This window comes from Diceros bicornis, chromosome 10 (genome assembly GCF_020826845.1).
Source record: "Diceros bicornis minor isolate mBicDic1 chromosome 10, mDicBic1.mat.cur, whole genome shotgun sequence".
Lineage (NCBI taxonomy): Eukaryota > Metazoa > Chordata > Mammalia > Perissodactyla > Rhinocerotidae > Diceros > Diceros bicornis.
Genome location: NC_080749.1, coordinates 53,177,236 through 53,189,393, shown reverse-complemented (window position 1 = coordinate 53,189,393; position 12,158 = coordinate 53,177,236). Strand labels below are relative to the sequence as shown.

The 12,158-nt window shown below is 37.3% G+C and overlaps 1 protein-coding gene and 1 long non-coding RNA gene across 6 annotated transcripts in view; one reads left to right on the top strand and one right to left on the bottom strand.

Moving 5' to 3' along the window:
* HAT1 (histone acetyltransferase 1) overlaps window positions 1-4,666 on the bottom strand; it is a 67,211-nt gene extending 62,545 nt beyond the window's left edge. For 2 of the 3 annotated variants that reach the window (XM_058549248.1, XM_058549250.1), the window contains exons 1-2: window positions 4,610-4,666; window positions 1,960-2,064 (exon numbers count right to left, since the gene is read on the bottom strand). In XM_058549248.1, coding sequence (XP_058405231.1) covers window positions 1,960-2,064; window positions 4,610-4,616 — 112 coding nt within the window. In that variant the 5' untranslated portion in view covers window positions 4,617-4,666. Of the gene's footprint in view, window positions 1-1,959; window positions 2,065-4,328; window positions 4,421-4,609 lie in introns of those variants that run through there. The other variant, XM_058549249.1, reaches the window with a different exon arrangement.
* Window positions 4,667-4,842: 176 nt separating this feature from the next.
* Window positions 4,843-11,541, top strand: LOC131410521 (uncharacterized). Of its 3 annotated transcripts, none has more exons than XR_009221274.1 (4): window positions 4,843-5,083; window positions 8,989-9,090; window positions 10,535-10,587; window positions 11,358-11,541. It is a non-coding gene; the product is annotated as an uncharacterized LOC131410521 (long non-coding RNA). The 3 variants fall into 3 exon arrangements; XR_009221273.1 differs by having other exon boundaries at window positions 4,843-5,088; XR_009221272.1 differs by having other exon boundaries at window positions 4,843-5,350.
* Window positions 11,542-12,158: the final 617 nt, after the last annotated feature.

Here is a 12,158-nt window from a genome sequence, read left to right as displayed (position 1 = left end):
TTTTGGTTGTCGCAATTGGAGGGGAATGTTACTGGCATCTAGTGAGTAGAGACCAGGAATGCTGCTAAATATCCTACAACGCACAGAATAACAAAGAATTATCTAACCCAAAATGCCAATAGTGCTGAAGTTGAGAAACTCTGATCAAGCGTTTCAATTTCTAGCCCCACATTCTATCGAACACTCACACAAGTGGATAAAGATATACACAGGCTATTTATTGGAGAATTATTTTTAACAGCAAAAGAGGATAAGCAACCCAAAAATCCCCTTATAGGGAATACTTAAATAAGTTATGATACAGTCATACTGTATTACATAATTTAAAAGAATGAGGTAGATCTATATGTAGTTACAGGGAATGATATTCAAGGCACTGTTAAGCTAAATAACAAAAAAGCCTTACAACAGGATCCTGGTTTTAGAAAAATAAATTAATGTATGTAGAAGGAAAAAAACATCTAAATCAGTATTATCTTTGTAGTGAGGGGTAAGGAGACCATTACCTTCTTTGTCGCTTTCTTTGTATTTCTGTTATGTTTGTATTGTTTTAAATAATAATAGCAGCTAACATTTATTGAGAATTTCTAAAAGTCAAGTTGTTTAAGCACCTTACTTGTATTTAACCTTACATTTAATCTTTACAATCACTATCAAGTAAGTACTATTAACTCCATTTTAAAGATGAAGAACCAGAGGCATGGAAAGTGATAGAACCAGGATTCACGAGCATATATTTTTTAAACAGCTTTATTGAGGCTTAATTTACATACCATAAAACTCACTTGTTTTAAGTGTATAATTCAATGATTTTTAGTAAATTTAGAACTGTGCAACCATTGGCACAATCTAATTTTAAAACACTGCCATCGCCCCCAAAAGAAATCTCATACCTATTTGCAGTCATTCTCTGTCCCCAGGCAACCACTAATCTACTTTCTGTCTGTATGAATTTGCCTTTTTTTTGGGGGGGGGAGGAAGATCAGCCCTGTGCTAACATCTGCCAATTCTCCTCTTTTTTTGCTGAGGAATACTGGCCCTGGGCTAACATCCGTGCCCATCTTCCTCCACTTTATATGGGACGCCACCACAGCATGACTTGCCAAGCGGTGCGTCAGTGTGAGCCCGGGATCCGAACCAGCGAACTCCTGGCCACTGCAGCAGAGCGTGCGCATTTAACCACTTGTGCCACCGGGCCGGCTCCTGAATTTGCCTTTTCTGAACATTTCATATAAATGGAATCATACAGCATGTGGGGGTTTTGGGTCTGGTTTCTTTAACTTAAGAATGTTTTTCAGATTCATCCATGTTGTAGCAGATAGCAGATGTTCATTCCTTTTTATTGTCAAATAGTACTCCATCATATAGATATACCATACTTTGTTTATCCACTTGCTAGGTGATGGATATCTGGGTTGTTTCCATTTTTTGGCTACTGTGAATAATGCTGCTATGAACATTTATGGACAAGTTCTGCATAGACATACATTTTCAGTTCTCTTGGGTAGATACATAGAATTGCTGGGTCATAAAATAAATTTATGTTTAACTCTTTAAGAACCTGGCAAACTGTTTTCCAAAGTAGTTGTATCATTTTATATTCCCATCAACAATATATGAATGTTCTTCCACAACCTCACCAACACTTACTATTATTTTTATAAGCAAAAAAATAAAGGTAAATATTTTTAAGAGGCTAAGACCACTTATACCTGCCATTTTTTGCCACACTGTACTTCCTATATGTAACCTCTGCCATCTCTCAAACATCTACCCACTCTATGACATAAATCAAGACTGAATAAAATCTGAATGTGTTCAATATATGTTGAAAACTACATATGTACATAAACAACAGCTTTTACGTAAAATTCTACTTCTAATTTAAAAAGAAAGATTATACACACACACACACACACACAGTACCTACATAACCCCACTTAGAAATGGCATACATACCTAATTTTAGTTCAATTGCTGTGTTGGTGTTACATTTGTACTCGGCCAGTTTCTTCTCCACTGCACTCTTGTATTCAACCAAAAATTTCTCCATAGCACCAAATCCTAAGAGAAAAGGTTGTTAAAAGGTCTGGTTGGAGGTGATTTAAATAGTCAAACCTACAAATAAGGTTCTTATTAGAAGTGGAATAAAGGTAAGATTTAAAACATGCTAATAGGGCCGGCCCCGTGGCTTAGCGGTTAAGTGTGCGCCCTCCACTACTGGTGGCCTGGGTTTGGATCTCAGGCGCGCACCGACGTACCACTTCTCTGGCCATGCCGAGGTGGCATCCCACATACAGCAACTGGAAGGGTATGCAACTATGACATACAACTATCTACTGGGGCTTTGGGGGGAAAAAAAAAAGGAGGAGGATTGGCAATAGATGTTAGCACAGAGCCGGTCTTCCTCAGCAAAAAAAAAAAAGAGGAGGATTAGCATGGATGTTAGCTCAGGGCTGATCTTCCTCATAAAAAAATGAAATAAAATAAAACATGCTAATAGATCATAAAAGTACAGGTCATTCTCCATACACTCCTAAATAAATGTACTGAGTATGACTGCCTCATTATAAAACAGAAAAAAATCACTTTTAAGATAGAGGCTTATGAACTAGGCATGCTTTACATAAACAAGTAAACCTGAAAATTAACACAACAGACTACTGACATTTCTGAATATTTAATTCTAATGTAAATTACCTGCTAGGATTTATAACTAAGTAGCTTTTTCAAAAGAAATAGAAAAAGGATGCCAGTGCTCCACTAAGAAACAAAGTGAGAATGTCCTTTTATAATTACAGTAGCATTTCATTTCTAATACTGGAAAAATTCTACCCAAAGTATTTGCAGATCAACTATTAAAAAACCATCAACTGATGATGCATAGATCATCTCAGGAAGGATACACAAGAAACTGGTAACCATGGTTACCTCTAGGATAAGAGAGAAGGAATGTGGACAAGATTAGGAAAGAAAATTTCACTGTATTAAAAAAATTTTTTGACCATATGTGCATAAGTCTTAAACTATGGGCTACTGGAATACCCAAATGGTTTTACTACAACCTGGCTACCCATCAATATATATAATCATTAATGGAAGAAATCATTATCAAGAGAAACTTTGAAGCAAAGATGACAATAAATCTCCTGACAAAATGAACGTAAATTAGTAAAAATTCAGGAAAAAGAGTCATAAGCAGAAACAAAAGAGGTACAATGACATGCCATAAACTTCAATAAGTGGTTAAAACACACATATACAGAAAATGGGGAACACTTAAGGCAATATACATTTATGGTTTGGAATCAGAATTCCTGGATTCAAATCCAGGCTTCACCATTTACTTACTAGATCTGTGAACTAGAGCACATTACTTGACTTCTCTGACCCTAATTTATAAAAACTGAGATAAGAGAACCCACCTCAAAGAATTTATGTATAACCTCAGCAACAAAATTTAACTTTTGAAATCATACATTAGCTTAATCTCCACAATTCTATAAGAAAAGTAGATACTATATTAGCCACATTCCATATGTAAAAGCTCGGGCTTAGAAAGAGTTGCTTAACAGCACCCAACTACTAAGTGGTGGAGCTGAAATTCGAATTTAGGTGTAATTCTTATAATATGTACATCCTATACAATATATAATATGCTCCCCTCACTTTTATAGTACCAGTGTACCCCAAGATCCTACAGTCTCTATCTGGTAGAACAGATAAACATCTGTAGAGCTCATGCTAGCCTGTCCATCCAGCATATCCATAAAAGTGAGACTACTACGAAGGCACTGGGAAAAGATAAAAAATTGAAACTGTCCATCACTTCAAAAGATATGTTATTGGCAAAAAAGCATATACTCACACCAAAACGGTCTTAACAGACGTACAAAATAACAGCAATTATTAGTTAATTAAATGTTGTAAACTGAAGAGACTCAATAAGAGAAGAGAGCAGAATAGAATGAACACAAGCGAATTACATCATAGTAGACACACTCTAAAAGAGAAGTTTAGACGAAAGAAGAACGCGAAAACAACTTCTTTCTCAAAGGAAATCTAAATAGATCCTAGGAATACTAAAGTGCGGGAGATTAAGGAGACGATTACGAAGTCAGTCCAGATTCAAGTGAGAGCCCTAGTGCAGGGCAAGGCAGCAATGCGCTGGTCAGAAGTTGACCGCAGGGGAAGGTGGAGGGAGACCTGGAGGAGGAGGAGGATCCGAGCATTAAAATCGGCTGGCGGGAAAAGGACCAGACTAGCGTAGCTGCGGCAGCAGTGGACAAAACGAAAGAGAAGAGAAACAGGCCTCAAGGCATCCGCACCTTACAAGCCCCCATCGCGACGCTTCCCCGGCCTCTTCGGCCCTCCGCAGGGGCCGAGTTCTTCGCGGCAGGCGCAGAACCCCGAGCGGTTGGGGGCGGGGGCACGAACCTCGGCCGACAAGGAGTAGGGCTGAGAGTTCCGCACTTCCAGACTGACACAGGCCTTCTGGAACCCAGGTTAGAGCCCGAAAGTTCCGAGGGGGCACTGTCACCACCGTCACAGCGTTCTTTCACAAACCTGCCCGCCCCCTCCCCTTGCTAAACTTTTCCCGGGAACTTACCCGCCATTTCCGAGCTGCCAGCACCCGCGGCTGAGGAAGGACGAATCAACCCGCGCGCTCCCTGGCCGGAAGTGAGCGCACTGTCTGACGCATTTCCCCCGCCCACTGCCGGCAAGTCGCTGGCCAATGAGAGGAGGAGGTTTGAGGCGCGGGGTGGCGGAAGCACCTCAAGAGGCGGGGCTCACACCGCTGGGAACGCTCAGACCGTAGCCGCGGCAAGTGCCGTCAGCACCTTTGCAGGCCTAAACTTGGGGGAGAGGCCGAAAAAGAGGCTTTTAATGTTGCGACTCCCGCTGGCCCGACCAGTTTCTTTCGGGTTGATTTGAGTGAGATAGAGATCTTACGGCTGTTTTCTTTCCCCCCTAGCGATGTTTTGGAGACTGGTAGGAAAATTTTCTCCTTGGCCTGGGCAGTGGAATGTCCAAACACCTGAGCCCTAGCTTTACGTAGGGAGAATGTAGGGATTGAGTTGCAGTTGCGTAAGAAATTTTCACTTATTTTATGTCTGTTTTTGCCGTATATACTTGTTTAACATTGTCTTTCTTTTCGCTCATGTGTTTTAGTGGTATATAGTGTGATATTTAGGTCCTCTGCTTGCACTCAAGGTTATTAGGCAACCATTTAGTACACCGAAATTTTTACCTAATAATACCTCAAGTGGCCTGATCTGGTGCTACATGTCTCAAGTCTTAGTGGCTGAACCACATCACAGGATGCTACCTAATTTAAGCCATAGTCCTGGTTAGTATTTAGTAATTGTTGAAACTGTTTGTCCCAGAGGATAAGCCACTATTTAGGTATCCACAAATATTCCCATAATGTTGTCTGTACGCTAGAATGCCTTGTCTCAACAAATGTTGGTTAATAGGTTTTACAATGATGATGCTAAAGCTAAAATGGACCCTTGGGATGATAGTCTAGAACTGATAACACCCCTCATATTAGAGATGAGAAAACTAAAGCCCAGAAAAGAGAAATTGCCCAAGTTCACACTCAGTATACAGCCTGTGCAAGAGTCCAGCTTTCCAGACGCTCAGCCCAGTATTTGTTCAGTTGCGTAGAGATGGCCCTCCCGAAGATAAAGATCAGAAAAGATACCGAGAATGCTCAGATCCTTTTTCTTTAAGCCTTAATGAAACACTAGACATTACTATCATAATGTTAAGAAAACTGAAGTCAATGCTACTAATGACATGGATTCAAAAAGAAAACCAATCTTTTTTTTTTATAAATAATTTTTTCAGAATGGCAAGACTCATCATCTCTTTTCGAAAGCACTTTATCTGTAGGTCAATAGCTGACCAGCAATTATGATCCTTATAATAAGAAATCAATAGGAATTTGTCTTAACTGCAGGCAAATCTGAAACAGTGTAGTCCTGTGACTTTATGGTTAATTGTAGGGAAGAAATATGATGAAACCTATATATGATAAATATGAATATCAATATGAATAAGAAATATGATGAAACCTGTATATCATGTGACTAGCATTTAGTATGTAGCATACTAGTATTTAGCTTGTAGAATTGAGGTTACAGTTTTAAATTGTCCTTATCTCAGAGCTGTTCACATATATTAAAATGTCACAGAATTCATGTTTAGGTACAGTTTACCTAAAAGATAAAAGAATGACTTCTTTTAGAAAGGTGATAGTCAAATTACCAAAAAGGAAAAAGTATTTCTTTTTCTGGTAGGGCTTTTTCTCTCTTTTTTAGTTTATATTTTACCTTGTTCTAACAGAGTTTTAGGAAGTGAACATTACCACCATGAAATAAAATTTCTACGAAAGGACTATGCTGTGCTGATATATATGGAAGAGGCAGCATAGAGATATGGAAAATTCTGAGACTAGCCCTACTAGTCTCAGTTCTAGTACTTCATGATTGTATAACCTTGTTTAATGTGTTAAGGGGAGATAATAATACTTTCCCAGTCACCACATTGGGTTGTTGTGAAAATCAAATAGAACAATATTCATGAAAGAGGTTTGTAAACTCTGAAGTTCTGTGTTAATCTGGGGTGGTATTAGTATGATAACATTTATTCTAGGATAGGAGGTCTGGAAAAGGCATTTTTCTCCAGAGAAAAAGGCCATATTACACTATTAAGAATGAACCAGCAACCATATGTTTGGTACATGTTCAAGTGCATATAGATTAGTAAATTTTGCCATCTTGTTAAAACTTTCTGAATGGATTTTTTTAAAAACATGGTTTTAAAAAGATGGTCATTGGGGCTGGCCCAGTGGTGTAGTGGTTAAGTTTGCGTGCTCCGTTTTGGAGGCCCGGGGTTTGCAGGTTCAGATCCCGGGTGCGGGCCTACACACTGCTTATCAAGCCATGCTGTGGCATGCCTCCCACATATAAACTAGAGGAAGATGGGTGCGGGTGATAGCCCAGGGCCAATCTTCCTCAGCAAAAAGAGGAGGACTGGCAACGGATGTTAGCCCAAGGCCAGTCTTCCTCAGCAAAAAAAGATGGTCATCAGAAAATGGATGTAGGAAATCTGAGATCTAAAAGAAAAATGCAGGTACTTGATGTGTCTTTATTCAAAGTATATACCTCTCTGCAGACAAATAACAGTAGCTAGTTAACTCATTTGTTTAGCTCATAGTGCTAATGGTGAGGGTTGGGTGGGGTATGAGTTTCAGTTCCCAGAACAATTATCCAGAATCCCCTACCGAGCTAGATGACCTTTATATGAGATAAAAGACAGAAAATAAAAATAGACCAGCTCATATTGAAAATTACTGTTAGAGAAATAACTTAAAGACACACATTACCAACAGTTAGCACATTACATTTTTTAACTCTCATACACCACCCATAGCTGTAATAGCTGTACAAACTAGTACTTGTTAAGACACAATTTTAAAAACTTTAACAAAATTTTCAATTTGTATATCTTTTGAGGTAGTAGTTCCACTTATAAGCATTTGTCCTAGAAAACTATTTGCACAGGAATGCAAAGATATATGAACAGAGATGTTCAATGCAGCATTAATTTTACTTGCAAATAGGAGACAGCCTAAAGATTCATCAAAAGGGGCTGGCTAATATACTGACTTCAGAAAATATCTACTATATAATAGGTTAAAAAATAAATTACACAACATTATAATGTTATTTTATTTGTATAAAAAAGTGTATTTTGATATAAACATAGAAAACATCCGAAAGCATACCTAACAAGTTTAACTGTGGCTGCCGCTAGGAGGGGGAATTTGGAGATGGAGATTAATGAGGAATTTTTAAAAAATACTATTTTGCTTCTCCTGAGAATGTATTGGTTTCTTTCATAATTAGAAACTTATCAATCTTTTTGAAAGTTTTTAGACATGGTTGCTAACTCTTACCCTCTTCTTTACATTCTATAAATTGATACACAGAATCAAAGAGGAACAGCAATTGAAACAAGGAACAGTTAGTTGAAAATTAGCATTTCTAGTTTTACATTCTGCCATTATTTACAAGCAAAGATTTGTCAAAATGAGGGAAGAGCACTATAATTGCTTATACTTGTTCCCAAAATTACCATTCTGTGATGCCTCTTTTACTTTTTGAAACTATAATTTGTAAGAATGGCATTAATTATGTATGTCTACCTAGGGTGAGTAATACAATAATGCCTATGACATTTCACATTCCATAGTTAAAATTCTATTTCAAATATTAATTATTTTTTCCGTTTTAGCCAACAAAAAATGACCATTACTCTTCTATGTTAAATTTTTCTGCTCTTGTTTTGTGTTGTTTCTTAATATGGAAGAGCTTTAGGGTAGGGGGAGGGTGAAGAAAACTTTATCAAAGCTACTTAGATATTAAAGAAATAAGACAAAAGTGGTGAAAATTATAACTAGAAATACTCATTTTAAACTGATATATTGTTTCAGTCCTGTTTTTTTTGATTGTGGTAAAAAACATATAAAATTGACCATCTCAATTATATTTAAGCATACAGTTTAGTAATGTTAAGTATATTCCCATTGTTGTGAAAGCTGTCATTTTAATGGATTGGTTTTTAGCCAACTCCTTTGTAACCTATTTACCCATATCACTACGCACAGCAAGACTCTTAACTTCCTATGATCTGGACACACAAAGGGAGGAGCTTTTACATCAGCTATATAATACTGTTAGTTGTTTAGTTTATAAACTTGTTCCTTAAAAGAATTATAAAATAAAATAAAATTTAGCTTTATGGTAGTGTTTCTTCTAAATTTTTTTACAAATCAGAATTTTGAGGGAATATGTACAGTTGTCAACAAGCTAAACCAACCAGTCACTGTGCAAATTAGTAAAATTAAAAGAATTCTTTCTGAAAATTTTGCTAGAGGGAATCCACACTTTAAGTTTGTCATTAATCTCATCAACACAGGGCTCTCAGAGAATCCCTTTGCCAGTCTCTTGAATGAGCTAAGAAGAAGAAAGGGTCATGCCAACTGGTACCATATAATACAAAGAGAACCTGCTTGATCAGGTAAGAAGGGTGTATCGGTAGGGTTAGGATTCATCTAAAGAATAAAAGGTTTACTTTTTCATATCTTTGTAAATTTAACATTTTGTTGTTTATGAGGAGGTTTCTGTTACTATAGATATGGTGGTATTTTTTAATGTAGTTTAAGAGAAACTAAGGTAATTTGAATAATATAGAATCAGGAATTTTCGAGCAAAGTGATTTTAGAAATTAGATAATCTAGTCATTGTCATACTTTTTATTTGGTATATATATGCATACAAGCTTTTGTTCCTATTTTCTTATAAATATATATCTAATATATTTTTACTTCTGTTAATTCCTATATTAAATATTGCTATTGTTAACTTTTTATGTTACACAAAAAATTTGGCTAAAATTTTTAGACAGAAATTTTAATTTTAAAATATTAGGTTTTCTATCTTCTCAATCATCTATGCACCTCTGAAGATCCCTGACTTAATTCCACACTGTTACTTGAGGTTTCTCAGCAAGTAACTGATAGAGGTGATATTGTGGCCCAGGTCTCTCAATTTGGTCCTATGTTTTTCCACTTTTTTCTTTCCTTTCTTGCGGTAGAAAAAGCTAATTTCCTTCACGAAATACTTTACTTTGGAGAGAAAGTTACTGTGTCTGGCACACGGCTGACATCCGTTAAATGTTTGTTAAAAGACTTTGCAGTGATACCATCAAGAACACAATTTCCCCCCCAAAACAACGAAGCTTCCACGTTTGTTTAAGCACTTCATGGTTCTTGGATTGGAAACTGCTAAGTTTCTTTGCTTTAAAACGTCCTTGAGCCTGTGATTAGAATCAGAGAATAAAAACCACCTCATCCACGTTTAACCCATTACCACTAACACGTGTGTAACACAGGCCTTTCCCTCTTATTAAATTGTTCTTTGGATGTTACCAGGGAGTAGCTTTGGCCTACGGTGAGTAATCAACACAATGGGCAGGAGATGATCTTTTGCCAGAGAAAATTTATCCCTGGTACAATGGCTCCAAAGACAAGATTCTCTGGGACACAGGGGTATTCTTGTAGACAAGCCCAGATCATCAGTAGCCCTGGCTTTCCCCAGAGAATTTTAACTCAGATTCTAAATTGTGGCTTTCTGAGAGAGCTTTAAGAAAGCCTAGTTATTCCTCATCAGGAGCTTACCCTCTTCCTCTATACCTCCTTCTCTATCCTTCAATCAGTTAAGCACCCAAATATTTAGACACTAAACATAAGCTGCCATCTCCCCAAACCCAGGTCCTATTTAGAATACTACACGTACAGGGTGGAAGAGAGGTATTGGGTAAGTGGTACAGTGGATGTAACATCCTTCCTCTTTTCTCCCTGGGTTTCCCACAACAAACAGGAACGAGCCCATGCGGTTCCCTACAGCAGCCCCACATTTCACCCCAAGTGAGGCTTTTATCCTCTTCTCTCACTTCTCTCCAGGTGGCTTCATTGAGGCCTGCTGTATCAGGGGCCTGCTGTGTTCACCCACCAAGGTAGGCCTGCTTATCACAGAAGGATTGCCTCACTTTCTGATCTGTCCTCCTAGGGGATAATTATGAATCATCACCTTCTCCACTCTTAAGCTTATTTACCTCTTATTGATAACTCCTCTAGGGCTGAAACTATGTTATCTTCATCTCTGAGTTCTTACTTGAAGTGAGAACAAATCCTTTTAACTAACATTTACTAAAGATTTTGATTCAGATTAACTGTTATATTGGATATATTAGTATTTAAGCTTGCCTATATCCTCTCTTCTTAGGTCCACTCTCAGGTTTGTTTATCTTCCCCTTTCTACCTGACCCTTATGGACAATTCCTATATAAATGGAATTATCTGCAATACTGGGTTATATTATCATTTTATAAAATGAAGTTATATTCTCATTTTATATTCAAGTTATAGTCTCTCATTTTATAAAATCTTATCTAAAAATCTGAATGTTAACTTTAAAAAAACATGTAATATTCTCATTGAAGAACAATTACTTGGAGAAATGAAAAGTTCCATTTAAAAAAAGTTGTAAGAATAATCTCAAGGGGTCCCTAAAATATTTTAAAATATTAACAAATAATTATAACACTTTGTTTTACGTAAGTTTTGTTAAGCTAGAATCACAAGGAAGACCAGGAAGAAATTCTCTTTTTCAAAAAATTGTGGCTGCGCATCTGTATTTTGTCCTTGGATATGTAAAAGTCCTGCTGAGCTAAATTGTATGTTTCTTTCATTGAGTAAAGATTTTTGCTATTTTTTTCCTTTTCAGGTGGACTTTCAAGTTCTTTTATTCTCAGATTTTGAACCTCACATTGTTCTTTTGAGTAAAATGCACAGAAAGACTGCAGCAGGGAGACAACAACTGTCCAATTCATTCAAATAGTATCAATATGATTTAATTATCTTAGGTGTTGCTTTGCTTTCTGTTAAATAAAATAAATTAATGTTTAAAAGCCAAATGACAATTTTATTTATTATTAGATTTAATTGTATATGAGCCCATATCTAAGCACAAATGAAAATTGCATGGTTATATGTTTAGTACATTACAACACCTTATCCATTTATTTAAAGTAGATAAATACTTATCTAAATCATCACTATGACAAATTAGAACAATAGCTATAAACTGAAAGGTCATTCTTTGGTGAGCCTTACTTTATTTTTATGCTATCCAGTTCACATATATTTTCCACTGGGGTCGTATAGGGTCAAGATTAAAAAAAAAAAAAGATAGCCATAAACTTTTCATCTCTTACCAGGCTTGGGTTAAGAAGGGATTAGGGCAGGGGCTGGCCTGGTGGCACAAGCGGTTAAGTGCTCGCGCTCCGCTGCGGCGGCCCGGGGTTCACTGGTTCGGATCCCGAGTGCGCACTGACGCACTGCTTGGCAAGCCATGCTGTGGCGGCGTCCCATATAAAGTGGAGGAAGATGGGCATGGATGTTAGCCCAGGGCCAGTCTTCCTCAGCAAAAAAAGAGGAGGATTGGCAGATGTTAGCACAGGGCTGACCTGCTCACAAAAAAAAAAAAAAAAAAAAAGAAGGGATTAGGGCACTCCTAGGTATGAGA